This window comes from Hyaena hyaena, unplaced genomic scaffold (genome assembly GCF_003009895.1).
Source record: "Hyaena hyaena isolate Hyena2069 unplaced genomic scaffold, ASM300989v1 scaffold_439, whole genome shotgun sequence".
NCBI classification, from domain to species: Eukaryota; Metazoa; Chordata; class Mammalia; order Carnivora; family Hyaenidae; genus Hyaena; species Hyaena hyaena.
The window spans coordinates 663,553-683,210 of NW_024081067.1; the positions used below are offsets into that span (position 1 = coordinate 663,553).

At 47.6% G+C, this 19,658-nt stretch overlaps 1 protein-coding gene across 1 annotated transcript in view; it reads left to right on the forward strand.

Moving 5' to 3' along the window:
• Nucleotides 1–19,658, forward strand: part of NMNAT2 (nicotinamide nucleotide adenylyltransferase 2) — a 146,694-nt gene that overhangs the window by 101,055 nt on the left and 25,981 nt on the right. Inside the window, exons 2-6 of the mRNA XM_039252998.1 lie at nt 11,571–11,659; nt 12,478–12,545; nt 14,688–14,766; nt 17,771–17,897; nt 19,308–19,388. Coding sequence (XP_039108929.1) covers nt 11,571–11,659; nt 12,478–12,545; nt 14,688–14,766; nt 17,771–17,897; nt 19,308–19,388 — 444 coding nt within the window. The remainder of the gene's footprint in view (nt 1–11,570; nt 11,660–12,477; nt 12,546–14,687; nt 14,767–17,770; nt 17,898–19,307; nt 19,389–19,658) is intronic.

A 19,658-nucleotide genomic window follows, 5' to 3' on the forward strand; every position in this document is an offset into this window, starting at 1 on the left:
TCATAAATCATCTCCTAGCTGTGAAGATGAAGGGACACAAATTCTCCTGAGCCAGAGGGAGTGGAGCAAATATGAGCAGAGGGGAACCATGCCACTCCACGTTTCTCCCTGACATCGGTTCAGGCTTGCACGTAGAAGGGGCTGCAAAAGGCAGACATGTGGATGAAAATCCAGGCGTGCAAGGACTTCTGGGAAGCATTACCCTCCCTGGTGAATTAAGGCAGCCTGAGGTGTGTGCACCGGGGATGGGGGCAGATGGTGGGAGCTGACAGACTGTCAAGGGAACCAGACTATGTGTCCAGGGGAGCTGGACTCTGTGTCCAGTGCAGGACTGTCCTCAATCGGAGCCCCCCCTCTCCCCACCGCCCAGGCATCCACACAAAGCGCACCTCTTCTTCAGTTCAGCCACTGGCCACAGAGACTGGGTGGAAGAACACCTCGGACCTGGGGACCCCGTCGTCATCGCCTGGGGGAATGTAGCCTTCCTGAGTCAGAGAGATAGGAGTAAGCAGGTGAAGAAAAAACCATGCTCTCCTAATCTCAAGAGGCTTCCTCTTTCATTGCTTCTCTTGTAGTTAAGGGCACTGGGTGAGGAGAGGAGGGGCCATTGTGCTGGTGGATGGACATCTTCTCAGCCAGTTCTGCTGAGGTGTGATGGGGAGAGTGTACCTGGCTGGCTGGGGGACAGGGCTGGCCCGCTCCAGGAAGAGCTAAGCCAACTGCTCCCCATGGAGACTGAGTCAATAACTAGCCTGCACTTATTACAGGGGGCCTGCAGCTCACTCAGCTAGAGGGGACCGAGGAATAGCCCGGCTGGCTTCCAAGGTCCCACTCATGGTCAATGTCAGAGACAATGTTCTCTTTTGTACTTCTTTCAGATTCAAGTGGGAAGCTCACTGGAACACCATCTTAAGGCTTAGACTAGACATCTCAGACAAAAAGGACCTGGTACGATCCACTGTTTCGCCCACCCAGGGGAGCATTAATCATCCAGCTCTCTCCTTCCCAAGCACATTGGGATTGGAGGGGCTGGGAGCCGAGGGAGATCCAGGAAGGTGCTCCAGGTCTCATGGGGGAAGTTAGGACACTCTTAGTGATGAGGCATGAAAATGGTATCATTGCTTTTCAGGCAGAGAAAGCCAAGCTATAGAGCCTTCGGTGGGACCTGGAGACTTCATTCCTGACTCAGTCCATCTGCGGGCCTCCCCTCCCCTCCCCCCATGAGTTTCTTTGTTCTGCTTTAAAATGTGGGTTTTACTATTATATGGGTGTGGCAAAGCCAACAGATTAAGTGACCATCGCCACCGAAAAGATACTGATACTCACAGATCCCAAGAGGAGAGGATGTGCCATACAGGGGAGACACCAGTCAGGAGGTTGAGGGAGCTGGGGAAACACAGGCCAGAGCCTTTATTGTGGTTTCCGCAGGAAGGAAGTGGGCAGGCCGGATGAGCAGGCTTACAATTGGCCAGTATGAATAATTTCAGTGGTTCTGTGATGCAGGAGCTGTCTCTAGTGGTCTGGTACGGGGGGGGGGGGGGGGGGGGGGGGGGGGGGGCGGAGTGATTAGGGCAGGTGGATGGGGTGGGGACCGGTGGCCAGCAGGAGAGCCACACAGAGGGTGTGTTTGTGGTTATGGACTCTGAATTGGTTAGTTTGCATTTGAAAGGTGTGCTTTAGCGGATATTGTCTACTGTCTTTAGGCATTGGCTAACCCTGGGAGGGGTGACCCCTCGAGGGCCAGCAAGGCCCCAGATGGCCAAACATCAGAAAACAGAAAAGTAACAAGACACGGTTAATATACCTTCCTCCTCTCTACCGTCAGGACCCAGCCCGAGTCTCATCTGTTCTAGGAAAGCTTCCCAGGCCACCATCCCATTGGGATCATGGTCTCCCATGAAATTCTGTAGCATTTTAATGTTGTTTCTGTTCAGTTTCATATCCATTATCTAAGCTACTGATTGGCTCTAAGCAGAGCATACTGTCCCTGCATCAAAAACCAAAGATCCTTGGAAGTGGGGACTATGTCTTTTACCTCTCTATGTCTCCCACAGACCTGGCACAGAGCCTTGAACATGAGAAATCGTCACTAAATTTTTGTTAAGGAATGCCCAAGTTTCCGTTTGCTGGGCCATAGGGATGGTTCTTTTAAAAGAAAAACAATTTTAAATCCCTGAGCAGGAAGAACCCTGTTTGGTGTCTTCCTTTATGATCCAATAAACATTCTAAAATCTAAATTAAAAGAAAAACACGCTAAGTTTTAGAATGTGTACACATCCAGATCACCATTGTGAAACTCACAAACAGGAAAAATTCAGGCAGCTCCGGCTGTGAATACAAGTCAGAAAGGGTCACTTCTGATTGCAGCTGAAAAGGAAAAATGGAGTTAGTATCCATGCCCTGACCACAGTGTTTCCTCCACTAACTTTCTGGGAGAGGAGAGTAGATTACACTCATCAGCTTAGTTTCACTGAGTAGCCAGGAGGCAGATGAGACAAGTCTGTCTCATGAATTATTATTAATGGAGAAATCATCCGTGTTGTGTCTGTCCGAGGCTGGTGGGTCCAGCATAGGCTGTCAGGAGGGGAGATTTACCTGGTTTAAAGTGGTCTGCAATGAGTTGTGAGAGTGGATCCTCAGGGTGCTGAGGGCAGGAATCGGCATGACCGTGGGCTCCTCCTCTGTGGATATAGGAGCAAGCAGGGTAGGCCAAATGACGGGCGGGTTGGACCTGAGTGTAAAATGTTACAGGGATTTGGCTCTGCCTCTGGGGCAGAGCTGAGGGACAAAAATAGACCACATCTTGGGAAGCTTGGCATGAAATTAAATTCCAGGTCCTAGCTATAGTGTTGCCAGTAAACTACCTGCCAAAGTCCAGAAATGCCCTTATCATGCAAAGTGGAGGTGGTGGTGGCGTTGGGGAGGGAGGAGAGCTTCTTTTGCGGGCACCCTAATGTTGCCGGGGCTGCCGCACCTTCTTTACGCCCTCACTATTCAAAATATAGTCTACAGACCAGCAGCTTTTGTCTCTTCAGGAGTTTGCTAGAAATGCTGACTCTCAGGCAGGGCCCGGGGTAATTTGAGGCCAAAGGGGATAGTTCCCTCCAGTGCAAAATTTAAGGGGGGGAACCCCAAACCTCAGTAATGGACACAAATAGTATTTTTTTAAAAAAATCAAAATTATTGCAAAAAGTCTATGATGAACAAAATAAGATAATGTTAAATGAAGACAAGATCTGACCCTGCACTTGAGTGATCCTGCCCCTCTCACCTCACCCTAATCCTGGTCCAGATCTCAGGCCCCACCCAGACCATTAGCATCAGAATCTACATTCTAACAAGATCCCTGGAGGATTCACATGCTCATCAAAGTTCGGGAAACATTGCTTTGGACAATACCTCCCAAGCCATTACAACCCCAAATCTTGGAATCCAGACAGAAACAAAAATGGAAGAGGCTGAGCAGAGATACAGTTTCAGAAGCACCCAGCCCCACGAGTTTGCTTGTCTTTTGCCTGGATTTATACACCACTGTCTTACAAACTGTGCCATGGTCTGTAGTTTGCTGTAAACTTTCAGAAAACATTTTCTTTTGAAATAGTTACAGATTCATACAGATTCATCAGACGTTGCAAAGATAGTACAGAGAGTTCCCCCATGATCTCCACCCAGTTTCCCCTACTGGTTACATTTTATGTATCTGTAGTGCAATATTGAAGGGAGGAAATTGACATTGGTATAAAGTGTATCTATAGTTATATGTCATCTTTTTTTTAAAAAATTTTTTTAATGTTTTATTTATTTCTAGGAGAGAGAGAGAGAGACCGCGTGAGCAGGGGAGGGTCAGAGAGAGAGGGAGTCACAGACTGAAACAGGCTCCAGGCTCTGAGCTGGCAGTCAGCACAGAGCCTGATGCGGGGCTCGAACCCACGAACCGCGAGATCATGACCTAAGCGAAAGTCGGACGCTTAACCGACTAAGGCACCCAGGCGCCCCATATAGTTATATGTCATCTTATCACACGTGTAGATTCATGTAACCAACACAATTAAGATACAGAATGAGTCTATTACCAGAAAGATCTCCCTGGAGCTATAGCTCTATAGCCATACCACCCCCTTTTACTGCCTCTACCCTACCCCTGTCCCTAACCCTCGGCCATCACTAATCTGTATAATTTCTGAGAAGGTTATGTAAATAGAATCATAGTATTCAACCTCTTGAGATTGGTTTTTTTCCCCACGCAGTATGATGGCCTAGAGATCCATCCTAATCGTTGCCTGAATTGCTAGTTTGTTCCTCTTTTGTTCTAAGTATTCCATGGTATGGAGATGCCACTGTTTGTCTAACAATTTACCTATTGCAGGACATTTTATTTATTTACTGTATTTGGTTATTATAAGTAAAGCTGGTATGAAAAACCATGTGCAGGTTTTTATGTAGACATGTTTTTATTTCTCTTGGAAAAAGATCCAGGAGTACAATTCCCGGGTTATATGATTAAACGTAAACAGTTTTTTTTTTTTAAAGAAATTGCCAAACTGTTTCTCAGAGTAACTTGCCATATTACATTTCCACTAGCAATATATGAGAAAACCCGTTTCTCCATCCCTTTATCAACAGTTGGTATTGTCATTACTTTTTCTTTTAGCCATTCTGATTGATGAATTAGTGATAGCTCTTCATGATCTTAATTTACAGGTCTCTGATGCTTAGTGCTATTGAACATTGTTCCATATGCTTATTTCCCATCCATGTGTCCTCTTTGGTGAAATGTCTCTTCATGTTTTTGCCCATTTTCTAATTGTATTGTTAGTTGGGTTTTTTTTTTTTTAAACTATTGAGTTTTAAGAGTCCTTTTAATATCCTAGACATGTATCCTCAAATATGTGGATTCTCCTGGTGTGCAACTTGGTTTTCCTCCTCTTAACAGGGTCTTTGACAGAGCAAAAGTTTTTAATTTTGTGAAAGTCCAATTTACTTGGTTTTTCTTTTATGCATCGTGTTTTTAGCATCATGCCTGAGTCTTCATCAAGCCGCGGGCCCAAAGATTTTCCCTAACATTTTCATCTAAAATTTTCTGTTCTACGTAATTTAAATGTATGATCCAGTTTGAATTAACTTTCTATAGGGTAAGAGATTTAGGTTGACTTAGGGTTTTTTTTTTTTTTTTATTGTTGTTTATTTTTGTCTTTGGCTGTCCAGTTCTTCCGGCACCATTTGTTGAAAAGACCATCCTTCCTTTATTGAATTATTTTTACACCTGTGTCAAAATACAGTTGGCCATACGTATGTGGGGCTATTTCTAGACTGTATTCTGTTTCATTGATTTATGTGTCTGCCTCTCTGCCAATACCTCACAGTCTTGATTACTATAGCTATATAAAAAGACTTAAAATTTGGAGAGATTGATTTCCCCACTTTCTCATTAAAAAAAGTTTTAACTATTCTAGTTCCTTTCCCTTTCCATATACATTTTAGAATTATCTTGTCTGTATTTACACAAGAAAAAATCTTGCAGGAATTTTGATAGGAAGTGCATTTTATTTATATATTTGTTTAGAGATAATATCTTACTATGTTATGTCTTCTAATCCATAAACATGGTATGTTTCTACATTTATTTAGATCTTCCTTGATTTTTTTTTAATCAGCATGTTGGAGTTCTTAACATAGAAGTTCTGTATATGCTTTATTATATGTATATTTAAGTATTTCTTTTTTGTGGTTATAAGTGGTCTTGTGTTTTTAATTTCAGTTTCCACATGTTTGTTCCTAGCCTAAAAAAATACAATTAACTTTCTTATATTGATCTTGTGTCTTATGGTCTTACTGAACTATTTATTAATTCTTAGAATTTCTTTGTAGATTTCTCAAGACTTCTTAGACTTTTATGCCATATGCAAATACAGATAGTTTTTTTCTTTTTGATCTCTATGCCTTTTCTTTTTCTTGCCTTCAAGTACTATATTGAATAGCAATGGTGAGAGCAGATGTCCTTGCCTTGTTCCTGATTTTAGGGAGAAAGTATTCCATCTATTGCCATTAAGTATGACATTTGCTTTTAAGGTTTTAAAGGATGTTCCTGATGTTGAGGAAGTTCCCTTCTATTCCTCATATTCTGAGTTTTTATCATGAATGAATTTTGTCAACTGCTTTTTCTGCATCAATTGATATAATCATGTGAATTTTCTTTTTTATATTGTTAATTTGGGGAATCACATTAAATTATTTTTCAAATATTGAAACATCATGCTTGGAATACATGTCAATTGGTCATGGTGTATTATTCTTTCTATGTATAGCTGGATTCTATTTGCTAAATTTTGCTAATGATTTTTACATATTTTGTGCTCTTTTTGGTTTTGATATCAGAGTAATATTGGCTTCTTGAAATAAATTGGAAAGTGTTCCTCTTTTTCCTATTTTGTGCAAGAAACTAGACTTGTTTCATTTTTAAAATTTCAGCTTTACTGAGGTATAATTGGCATATAAAATTTAAGATATTTAAAGGGTACACTGCGGTGATTTGATAGACATAGACATTGTGAAAGGACTCTACGAATCTAGTTCATTAACACATCCATCGCCTCACATTGTTATGTTTTGTGTGTGTGAGGACATTTTAGTTCTACTCTCTTAGCAAATTTCAATTATACAATACGTTATTGAGATGTTGTGATTTATAAAAAGCATATATCTGGTCGTCATCCACAGTTCCTGGTCCACAGCTCTCAAAGCCTTTGAAATAAGAGGAAGAAGAGCATATTGTGTTATAATATTTGGTCTCTTTTTCTCAGTTCCTGAAAATGCTTTAGAACCATAAAGGTGAAATGGTGGTCTTGTTATTCATAACAAACCCCCCTCCACCACCACTAGGGTTATGTTAATGAAGCGACTCTTGGAAACCACCTAAGGATGGAGACTCATGGCCAGGGGATCCAGCTCTAAACAGAAGGTTGGAACTTTCAGTCCCACCGCCTGATTTCTGGGGAGATGACTTGGGTTGAGATTAACTCATTAGCCATTGGTGATTGAGTCAATCAATTACGCCCATGTAATGAAGCCTCCATAAAATCCCCAAAAGGGGGGCATTAGGAGAGCTTCTAGTTTGGGGAACCAGAGTGCTTCCACATACCTTAATGCTGGATCTGAAACACCAGGAGGCCCCAAACTCTGCAAAGGCAGAGGCTCCTTTGTTTGGGACCCTGCCCTCTGTATCTCTTCATCTGGTTGTTGATTTGTGTTCTTTAATGTCCTTTGTAATACATTTAGTGAGTAAATGAGCTTCTGAGTCCTGTGAGCTTCTGGAGCAGATTAACCAAACCCAAGGAGGTGGCCGTGGGAACCCCTGATTTATAGCCAGTTGGTCAGAAGTATAGGTGACAACCTGGTCTTGCAATTTGGCATTTGAAGGGGAGGAGGCCGTCTTATAGGACTGAACCTTTAACCTATGGGGACGGGTACTATCTCTAGGTAGATAGTGTCAGAATTGAGTTGGATTGTAGGATACCTGCTAGGGTCTGGGAATTGCTTTGTTGTGTGGGAAATACACAGACACACACACATTTAAACTGGGGGCTAAAACCATTTTAGTTATCAACTGCACTTAGCATGTTTTATTAGATCTATCGGTAGCTTTGTTTTTAATTTTTCTTTAAATGTTTAATAGAATTGCCCAGCGAAACCATGCGGGTATTAAACACCTTTATAGTCAGGATTTGACTTGATTTTCGTAGCAACCTTGCAAAGAAGGCATTTTACAGATATGGACGCCCAAGGCTCAAAGAGATGAAGTGGCTTACCCAAGATCTAGACGTCTTCTGATTCCAAGCTCAGTGTTGTTTCCACAAAACCACATTAGATGTCACTAGGCAGACTTTTCAGGCATTTGGAATCTCTTTGCGAAACAAGGAAAGAGACTAATCGTATCTATTCTTGGCCACTTGTATTTAGCTTGCGTGCCAGTTCTATCTTGCTAGACATTACATTCAAGTTAGGGGATAATCAGGCAACTAGTGAATTGCAGAGTATAAAACCTAGTACTATTAGTATAATCATAAAGGTACAGTCTACAAGATTGAGGACACATGTATTGACACCTCCATCGGCAAAGCCCCAGAAGCAAAGTGAACAAAAATGTCTAAAGAGAGAAGGAAATCCTGCTTTTTGTGTTTCCTGGGCCTCCTCTGGGAAGATTCAGTGGGTCCTCTCCCTCCTCCAACCCTCATTACCTGACCCCAAATTTCCCACCAGGAATGTGTAAGATACGATTTTTCATCACCTTCACTCTCCCCTCTGAGAATGAATGGTCTTCCAGCTCAGAGCACGTCACTTCCCTGTTTAATAGTCTTCCGTGATTCTCTATTGTCTATACTTCTCAACTTTATGATTGTGGTCTATATATGTCTATGGTTCTCAAATTTCAGAGAATGGAAGAATCACCTGGGCACACTAATTGAAAGTGTAGACTCTTAAGTCCTAACCCCAGAGATTTTCATTCAATAACTCTGGACTAACACCCAGGAATCTACATTTTATTTTATTTTATTTTTTTTTTAAATTTTTTTTTTTTATGTTTTATTTATTTCTAGGAGAGAGAGAGAGACAGCGTGAGCAGGGGAGGGTCAGAGAGAGAGGGAGTCACAGACTGAAACAGGCTCCAGGCTCTGAGCTGGCAGTCAGCACAGAGCCCGACGCGGGGCTCGAACCCACAAACTGCAAGATCATGACCTAAGCGAAAGTCTGACGCTTAACCGACTAAGCCACCCAGGCGCCCCAGGAATCTACATTTTAATAACCTCTTCCTGAGGATTCCAGTGTAGGTAGTCCAAGGAATATTGTTGACCAAATAGCAATCACTGGCGTAAAAGTTGTAGCCCTTGGCCTGGCTTTCAGGGCCTCCTGAAGTTTGCAACTTGCTTGGTGAATAGTACCGCTCCCTCACCCTCACCTCTACCAGGCCTCCTATAGACCAACATAGTGGGTAAGGCTAAACCATTTGGCTAGAGTGAGTGCTTTGGAAAGGCAAACAATCTCTCCTGTCCCTTGTCTCCCTGCCCTTAACATCTCAACATCAGCACAAGTTGTTCAAACTATAGGTTGCCACACAATAATAGGTTCTGATCAGCTTTCTCATTTAAATTTATGATTGCTAGAATAGAATACATGGAAAATGTTAGTGTGCATTGCTATAGTTGACGGTATTGTAATAAATTTGTTTCAGTTAATTATACCGATACATGGGTATGTATTATGTCAGGATATAAAATCTATTTCTTACTGTGGGAGTACTACAGCAAGAACTTTGAAAGCCACAGCTATAGAACTCACCCAGTTTCCCTCTCATTGGATCCGTCAAGATAGGCGTCTGTTTCTTCATTATTGTGAACCTTTGGAGAATAATAAATACTCTTACCACATGATCCAGCCATTGCACTCTAGATATTTACCCAATCAAATTGAAAGCCATGTCCGTGCAAAAACCTGCACATGAAGGTTATATCCCTTCTTTTTCACTATCAGAGAAAACTGGAAGCAACCAAGATGTCCTTCAATTGGTGAATGGATAAACAGATGGTACAAATGGATAAACAAATTGTGTTACATCCAGATAATAGGATACTATTCAGCAATGAAAACAATGAGTTATCAAGCCACTGAACTACATGGAGGAACCTTAAAAGCATACTGTCAAGTGAAAGAAGCCAGTCTGAAGAGGCTACAATGTGTAGGATCCCAACTGCTTGGTGTTTTGGAAAAGGCAAAAATAGAGAAATGATAAAAAGATCAGTGGTTACCAGTGGCTGTGGGGTGGGGTGGGGTGAGGAGGAGGAACAGGTGGAGCATCGTGGACTTTGAGTGTAGGGAAGCGATTCTCTATGCACCTGCAATGGTGAATACATGTCATTATGCATTTGTCAAAACCCAAAGTCGCTAAAACACAGAGTATCTCTTCATGGACACTATGGCCTATAGTTAATTAATAATAATGCATCAGTGTGGACCCATCAAGTATAACAAATGTACTGCACTTATCCAAGATATTACTAATAGGGAAAACCATGTTGGGGGAAGATAAGAAGGTGCAGGCTGAGTATATAGAACTCTGCATACTATTTGCTCAATTATTCTTTAAATTCAAAGCTGTGCTAAAGAATAAAGTCCATTTTTTTTTTATGAAACTAAGAGATTTCACATTGAAAGAAAAAAGGCAAATGTGATGAGAATTACTTTTAAGTTGTAAGAGAGCCAACAAGGAAATCCTGGAAACTTGCTTGTAAGCTACACAGCCTGCCTCGCCAGCCAAGATCCCCTTAGTCCCTCACCTGTCAAATAAATTCACACCACATTTCCTCAGCGGTACAAGCTCAGCCTAACCCTGTTGGGTCTTCACGCTGAACCCCTTTGGAAGTAAGAACCAAAATTTTCATCCCCTTCCTGGTTTTCTAGATATTCTCGTGGAAATGAAATTGGGGTTGTCTGGTAAATTTGAAAAGGCAGCATCACGAATTCCTTCCAGAGGCAAAAAGGCTTTTTGGTGACTGAAGTTTTCTCAATCAACTATAATGATGGCTTTCCTGTTAATTCTCCCTAATTATGTAGAAGGCCTTTTAAGTTTGGTGTTTTTTTTTTTGGTTTTTCTCTTCTGAGATGAAGCAATCAGCCGACCTTTCGTATTGTAAGAAGGTGGTGGCAGTTACCTCTTTCTGCTGCTTCTCCATCCTCCTTTTAAGTCACTCCTCCATTTTGGAATTTCTTTTTTTTTTTTTTTAATATTTTTTAATTTATTTCTAGGAGAGAGAGAGACAGAGAGACAGCGTGAGCAGGGGAGGGTCAGAGAGAGAGGGAGATACAGACTCTGAAACAGGCTCCAGGCTCTGAGCTGGCAGTCAGCACAGAGCCCGACGCGGGGCACGAACCCACGAACCGCGAGATCATGACCTAAGCGAAAGTTGGACGCTTAACCGACTAAGCCACCCAGGCGCCCCTTGGAATTTCTGCAAGTGATCACAGGTGTAAATTCCAATCTGTCCCTGGAGTGGCTTCCAGTGAGGTGGTCGTCCTAAATCCCTCTAAGCTACGCACTCGCCCAGCAGAGGACATTTGCAACGGGATGAATCCCTGGAGTTGTAAAGTCTTTCGCTTTGGGGGCTAGAGTCTGGCCCTATAACCTTTTTGAATCACCAACATAACTTTGAAAATAGTCACTTTCCATTTAACTATTTTAAATGTTTTGCTTATTTCTAAGAGAGAGAGAGAGCGAGCGAGCAGGGGAGGGTCAGAGAGAGAGGGAGACACAGAATCTGAAACAGGTTCCAGGCTCTGAGCTAGCTGTCAGCACAGAGCCCGACACGGGGCTCAAACCCACGAACCGCGAGATCATGACCTGAGCCGAAGTCGGATGCTTAACGGACTGAGCCACCCGGGCACCCCTGTCACTTTCCATTTAAATGGCAAGAAAGCCATAAGGACCTAAGCCCTAAAGAGAGGCGATATATTGATTTTAACGATCACTTTTAATCCACACCTTTCCTCTTTATAACATGTGGTTTTCTTCTCTTCATTAGAAAGAGCCAGGGATTATCTGCACAAAACGGGAAGGTTTATTGTGATTGGTGGCATTGTCTCTCCTGTCCACGACTCCTATGGAAAACAGGTGGGCTCCTCCATCGCCCTCCCTTTCTGACCTAATGGCTCCTGCTACCTTCGCTGCTGTCTCCGCTTCACTCCCCAGAAACACAGGATGCCCGATAGTTGGCGTCCTGCTCCCGTCCCTGGGCCGCAGTCAGACCTGGGCGGCTGGGTGCCGGGCAGCAGCTGGCAGGAACAGCTGCCCATGCCCGAGCCTGGTGACTGAGCGCAGCGCCAGGCCCAGTCAGCACTCATTAGCAGCAGAGCAGGCGCACCCGCTGGGGGCCAAGTGTGACTTGGCACGTGTGCCAAACTGGCAGCTGGTGATGGGCTGGGCAAGTCTTGCCCGGATTTTAGGAGGAAAAGGCCTATCTATGCCTCTTACGATCAGATTTAAAATTCCTTTCCTTGCCGCTCCCAGCTGCCACGTGTCCCAGAAAATCAAGGGGCCCTCCTGCATTTCCATCCCCCTCCGTCCCCAGATACACCGTGGTGGGCTCTGGGGAGGTCGCCGACCAGCCAGCTTGAGTCTTGCGGCAAGGCAGTGCTTGCGGGGTTCAGTCTCATCCCTGTGCTGGGCACGAGTTGGCTACTTCATCCGAGAGGCCCACCTCCTGACCCTGTCAGGCTGATGGACTTCCGCGCCCTCCATCCCTTTTCTTTCCCCTCCGCCCCTTCGTGTGTGTCTCTGTGGCAGATGGACTTGCAGGGGGGCCGCACCCTCCTTCCCTGTCACCACTGACAAATGGCTGCCCTTGAATAATGCGCCAGCTTGGGATGGCGTCTCAAGGGCGGCTTGGGGAGGGGAGCCAACCTCCCAGTGATTGTTCTCTTGCTCCCCAGGGCCTGGTGTCGAGCCGGCATCGTCTCATCATGTGTCAGCTGGCCGTCCAGAATTCCGACTGGATCAGGTAGGGCTGGCCTGGTGTGTGTGGATCACGTGGGTGGCCCTGGGCCTCCCTGGGGGTGAGTGCAGAAAGAGGAGGAGTCCCTCAGCCATTTGGACCCCACAGGGGTGGGGAGGCCAGGCCAGACGTTAGTCCCCTAGCGGGGACTGTCAGAGATGGTCCACCTGAGAGCTCTGTTTTAACCAAGCCATAGCGCCCACCAAACTGAGGAGGGAGACTTCAGTTGTTCTGGCCTGGGACTTTTGGATCCAGGAGTATTCCGGAAGCATCATTGTATTTGGGGTGAGGCCTGGCCAGGAGATCCGAAACGCCTCTTCGCTTTCCTCCCCAGTTGCTTCCTGTGAACTCCACCTCTTAGGGCCCTGGCTATTTCCTCTTCTAGAACTCGGGTTCCCTAGGCTCCAGGCTGACCTCGGCACAGAGGCACTGCCAGCCACTGCCAGCCGGCGCTCAAGGCCTTTCCCTCCTCTTTGGCGCGCAGTTCTCACCAAGATGACAGACACGGTTACCGGCTTGCAGTGTAATTAAAGGGAGCCTCCACTAGTTATGCTAATTACGCTCCCCAAAGTTCCTATGGTTATCATTTGCATGAGAAAATGGCATTTAAAAAAAAATAATGGCATACCATTTGTACTATAACCCCCCCCCCCCCCCCCCCCCCCCCCCCCCCCCCCCCCCCCCCCCCCCCCCCCCCCCCCCCCCCCCCCCCCCCCCCCCCCCCCCCCCCCCCCNCCCCCCCCCCCCCCCCCCCCCCCCCGGAAAAACCAGGCAGCACCTAGAGGTTTCCCTGAAAGGAGGGAAATGAAGGGAGGCTGACCTCAGAATGAGAGGGAAGAGATGGGCTGGGCTAGAAGAAGCGCAGCGAAAGGAAGTGACAATAATAATTAAATAGTGATCCTTGCCATTTGTGTGCAGTGATTTGTGTGAGAAAAACACTTGTCCTTTATAGACTATGTCATCCCCGAAGATGTAGTTTGGGTAGGGAGACAGCTGCCTTCTCTCTGGTGAGAGACCGGCCCGGAGAAGTAGAGGGGTTTGAGTGTGTACTGCACATCTGTCGTCAAGTCAGGGATAGAAGCGAGGCCTTTTCACATTGTGGCTCCCGATCTCCTGGGGAAAGTGGGGTCCAGTGGGGAAAATACTGGGCAGGAGGTCGATCCTGTTTGGATGTGATTAGAAGACCCTGAAATAATTGCCTCATTCATTCATGGAGTATTCACCCCGCACTTCCGGCCTGCACCGCACTGCTCTAGGCACTTGGGGAAAGGCAGAGTTCCAAGAACTGAGATCACTAGTGAGGCTCAGGTAGCTCTAGAGATAAGGGCGGGGCCCCCAGCCTTGGCCAGTCTGGTGTCTGCCTGTCTCAGGGGAGGCGGTGGTCAGCGGGACGGGAGCCTGATACACCAGCTGAGTCTCAGCGGTTTTCAGTTAGTGAGATCTTACTGCTGGGAAGCTTAGGTGCATGGGCCTGGGGGGAGGTGGGCAGGGAATGCTCAACTGCTAAGGAAATGTTTGCGAAATATCCCAATTTAGCAGTTCATTAAGTTGGCAATTAAGCCCGAATGCTGCACCAGTCTGAGGCTGGATCCCTGCTCATTTCACATCCTCGCGTACAGGAGGGCTGGACCAGCATGGGGTCTGTGCCGCTCAGTCTGACTGGCCCCCTCCATGCCCGTGAGGCCCCCACCTGCACAGGGAGGCAGACAGGCCCGATTCCCCAACTCAGGTATCTACAGCCCCACCTCGATGAGAGCCTGGCTTTGAATCCTGATCACAACCCTAGAAGGCCCAGAGGAGAATTTCCATCTTGCAGATGAGCATGACAGTGAGACGCTTTGTAGATAAAACTCACTGGGACCTTCCAATAACCCCACAAGAGAGTTAAGGTAGTGATTTTACAGGTGGGGAAAGTGAGCGCCAAAAGACAACACAGCTTTCCCAAAGCCCCCTACTCCTGTGGTTTTACAGAGGGGGAAGCTGAGGGCTAGGAAGGTGTTCCAAGCCCACATTTGTTCCAATTTGGGAACTAAGCACACGATGTGATCCGGTCTGCTAGGCGGCCCGAGCTACAGTCTCTGGAAGGAACTATTAAGGAAAGAGCGTTGAGAACGGAAACCCAGGGAAACTTCTTTCTGGTCCTGGCAGGGTGGACCCGTGGGAGTGCTATCAGGACACCTGGCAGACGACCTGCAGTGTGTTGGAACATCATCGGGACCTCATGAAGGTGAGCCGGGCCGGCAAGGGGCGGGTGGCCCCCGGAAGCCGGGCGGGCTGGGTCAGGGTGCTGCTGCTGGCCTACTGACCTGGTTCAGTTTCCTGCTTCCCAGCCAGCCATGGGGGAAGCCAGGCCCTGAGCAGCAGGAAGGAGGGCAGCGAATTTGGAACCCAAGCACCACCAGAGCCTGCTCCCTGCCCCATCATGCTTCCCCTGCTCAGTATGAATCGGGGTGGTTTCCATCTTCCGACAGCAAATCCAAAGTGAGATTAAGGAGACCCCAGTGGGAAGACTTCAAGGCAGTGTCCTGACTCGTGTTATATTAGTGGATAAAAAAAGAAGCACAAGAGAGGTGAGCCAACCTATCTGAAGACACACAGCTGCTGCCCAGTGGCTTGTGCCCAGGTTGTAGGGACTGAAGAGCCGATTGCCAGGTTAGAATGAGTCCCCAGCCAGCCAGCAGCACTGGCCAGATATGCAGAAAGCACCCTCCCAGATCAATGCCAGCCCATTGATGGATGAAGAGCAGTGCCATCCGTAGAAGCCTGACCGGCCAAGATGCAATGGACCCCGCTCACCTCTGCTGGTATGGCCGCCATGCCCTCCCCAGCCCCAAACCACAGCCCAGGAGGCATTCTTCTGACTCAGGGAGCACCTCTGCCCACCGGTGTTTTCTGTCAGTGGCGGCCAGATCCTTCTCCTTGCGGAGCCGTCAGCAAGCCCCGATCGCCTCACACTCCACCAACCATGCAGCTGTCCTTCATTTTAATAGTGCTGGAGTTTAGGGCTCCTGACCAGCCGGGGAGTTAGGAGTCAGAGGAGGAGGGAAAGGGTCCAGCTGACTGTTGCTCCATCTATTAGGTTTGTCCCTCTCGGACTTGAAGAAAACCCACGTTCCCTTCCTTCTATTTTCAGAACCCTTCACGCACATCCTGAGTCTCTTCCGGTCCCCTTGAAAGAGCCAGGGTGGCCCTGATTTGCTCCTCTGTGAGGGTCTCAACAACAGCAGGAAGAAAAGACATTCGCGTCTTACTGTAGAAGGGTGTATCAGTCAGGATAGGCTAAGATATACTGTGGTAACAAACATTCTTAAAAGCTTAGTGGTTTCGCATAAGTTTATTTCTCACACTAGACGGCAGCTCGGGGCGGGGGCAGCTGGGGGGCTGTGCTCCTTCTAGTCAAACAAGAGCCTCAGGCCCCATGATGGAAAGGAGGAATTGGGGACCCTGCACACATGCCTGAGACTCTACCAGCCAGGAAGCCTGGCTGCTATTTTGCCGTCTAAATGCCTGGCCTTCCAGAACCCTCCCTTTGTTACACACACCCAGAGGCAGGAGTCTGGGCCCGAGGAGCTTGACCAGGAGTTCCCAGCTGTTGCAGTGACGGGCACAGGCGGGCAGAGAATGTAAGCCCCGCCTTGGAGCGGGAGCTGGTAAGTCCCCAGCCCTCTAGTTCCAGCCTCAGGCCGCGTTCCTGTTGGAGAGGCTGGCGCAGGGCGTGCTTCCCAGGTGACTCAAGGCTGTGCTCGGAAAGGCCCCCGAGGACCCGAGAGCCCGTGGAGGGCTGATGAGGGCAGCACGAGGCTTGCGGCCGGTCCTGGTCTTCTCCCACCTAGAATGAGTCCATCGGGCCGACCGGTGCGGGGCAGCGGGAGGAAGAAACTCTTCAGCTACCAGACCAGTTATTCAAGGAGAATGGGGCCTTTTCTCTTCTGGAGGTGAAATAATACTGAAAAGGAGGCAGGCTGCCCCTTCCACTCCGCCAGCTGCCGCTGGGCAGAGAGTCCCACACAGCGGGAGGGGGAGACCCTGCTGTCCTGGCCTCAGCTGGCTCCCACACGTGACTGGGTGCTGCTGTGACCTCCTCTGTCGGGAGCACGACAGAAGGGACAGGTCACCCCACAAAATAAATGTTGGCCCTTCCGGGGCTCTGAAGGACCCCGAGCTGCCCTGCTTGTGTGGAAGGGGCCCCTTCTAAGGGTCACCGCGGCCCTGGGGCCCTGGGGCCCTGGGGCCCTGGGGCTCCTCTGGCCTCAGGACTCTGTAATGCAGAGTGATGGGCTTTAGGGAAGGGGCCTTGAATCAGCAATGGCCCTTGTGAAGCTAAACAGATTGAAAACCCATCCTTTGTTTCTCAGCTGCCCAGCCAAAGGCCCTCCCCCCCACAGCGGGGAAGGGGGGGTGCTTCTGGGTCAGCTGTGAAAAATGCTGCCTTATCAGCTCTCAGGCTCTCTGCGGCACCAGAGGGAAGCAGTGGGCCAGATAACACAGGACAATGGCGAATACACTCAGAATTTCCGTTTGGCTCTGGAATGTGTATTCACACTGGCAGGGAGCGCAAGGGTGCCCAGAGCCCCGCCCCCTCTTCCTGCAACACAAACACAGCCTGCTCTGCCTGGCACAGCTCGCTGGCTCGGCCCCCTCATCCGCAGCTCTGGCCTGGGGAGGCGGCAGGTGGTGATAGTGCTGGTGTCCTTCTGACGTTTCCCAGGCTCACATGGCCCCGTTGCAGACATGACCTCATTTGAGCCCCGTGAAGCAGGCGGGGAGAGCAGGTAGGCACGTTACACCAGAGGTTACGACATCGGCTGCCGTGGGCCAAATCCTCCGTAGGCAAATGCTTTGCAAACGCTCACGTGTGTTAATTATCCCACAACCCGGAAAGGCAGCTATGTGGCCGGTCCATGGTCAGCTCTTGAGCTGAGGTTCAAGAGAAGTTAACTATCCAAGGTCACGTACCCAGAGAGGGTAGAGCTCAAACCTGAACCAGTGTCTGTGCAACAGCACATCGCATGCTTTTGCAGCACGGGGCTGTCCTGCCTCTGGCCAGCCTGCTGCAACCCGGCGGTGCGGCTGGGTCTAGAACCCACCCTCACACCACCACCATGCTCTCCTCAGCTCCGAGTGGCCTCCCTGTAACAGATGAGCAGATGAGCATTGGGAGATAATCAGGAAATGCTTTTCGTAAGTAACTTGGCTAATGACACTGACCTTGCACCTCTCCCTTTCTCCAGCGGGTGACTGGCTGCATCCTCTCCAATGTCAACACACCCTCCATGACGCCTGTGATCGGACAGCCCCAAAATGAGACCCCTCAGCCCATTTACCAGAACAGCAATGTGTCCACCAAGCCTACTGCAGGTAGGGGGACATGGATGTGGAGCTGTGGTTCTCAAACTTCAGAAGCACCTGGAGGGCTTGCTGAAGTCCACATCACTAGGCCCTTCCCCAGAATTTGATTTATTGGGTCTGGGAGGGGGGGAAGAATTTGTATTTTTAACAAGGTGATAAGAATGTCCTGATCCTTAAAACAGAGCATCAGAGAGAAATAGTCACAATGAGAGAGAGACCCAGGGAGACAGGGTGGGTGGTGTGCATTCTCCGCGCCCCCCCCCTGCATTTAAATATAAATATAATTGCCTTGACTGGGAATTAAAGATACAAAAGGCAGCATTTTTCTCTGCCTCTTCTAAGGGGATTGAGGATCTTGCCCAAGGTCGCACAGTGAGGAGGTAGCCGGACTAGGAGTCAGACCCAGGGTCTGAGTTCAGAATCCCACACTCTTAGCCACCTCTTCAGTGGCAGAGAGCAAGGGCTTCAACATTTACTCAACACCTGTTACTGTAGGCCTGGACAACGTTCAGTGCTTTCCACAGATTCTCATTGAATGCAGTAATTCTGGGATATAGAGATTATGTTCCCATTCACCAAGAGAAAGCTGAGATTCAGAGAGGGTGAGTGGTTTGCCAAAGGTCACATAGCTCAAAAGTAAAAGAGCCAGAATTCATATTCAGGACTATCTGATCCCAAGGTCCATGTTTTTTTCTAATATATATGTATATTTTTACCAGACCAATTGAAAGAGATAGATGCTGGTATCACTTTTCAAGCCTAGAGAGCATAGCTGTTATGTTATTAGTCTGTTACAAACAGGGTAGCCACAAAGAGCCAAAATTTCATAGGTCTCATGTGGGGGCTCAGAAGAATTTTCTGGATTACAGCCCAGCAAGATCATCCAAAACCAGATCCCTCTCAGCCAGAGTGGGATGTTTGATTATAAAGTCTGTCTTCATGGGAAGGAATGAAGGCCAAGGCTCATATTAAAAAATGAAAAAAGCCAGTAGCCTCTATGCCTTTTAAATGCAGACTATGATCCAATTCATGCAAACATAGCTGCAGAATATATATATTTGTTAAGGGAGGAAAGGAAATAATAATATACCAATATGTTAGTGGTGGTTATCTTCAGGGGTGGGGTTATGGGTGTTTTTTATTTTCCTCTTCTATATTTTCCAACTTTTCAACATGGAATAATAAACATGAGCAGAAAATAGATTCCAGTCTAGGTTGAAAATGACTGTGCCTTGGACTGCAAACGAGAAGGAATGTTTGCTGTCATATTTCTGTTCTTTGTCTCTACCCTCCTGCCTCCCACCGCCCGACCCCTGCCCCCCTCCAGTGCAACCCTGTTGTTTAAGTGACCCAAGCGCTGGGCTGTAAGTTGTGAGTGGTTCTCTCCCTCTGTCCCTGTTGTCTTGCTCTCTCCCGTAGCCAAGATCCTGGGGAAGGTGGGAGAAAGCCTAAGCCGGATCTGCTGTGTCCGCCCACCGGTGGAGCGCTTCACCTTTGTGGGTAAGGGAGTAAGGACCTTCCTTCCCGGTCCTGTCTCTTCTGGGTCCCCTCCCTTCATTCATTCCGCAGACACCTCCCTGCACCTGCCGTGGGATGACCATTTATAAAGCAGTGATGGAGAGAAAACAGTGGCAAACAGGAATGTCCCCAGGCCTGCCGTCCAGGGCAGTTAGGGGAAACCCAGACATGTGACCCACCTGGCCTCGGGCTGTGGGGAGACTCAGTATATCAGGGATATACTCATTTCGCATCTCCCACACAGAATGAAGC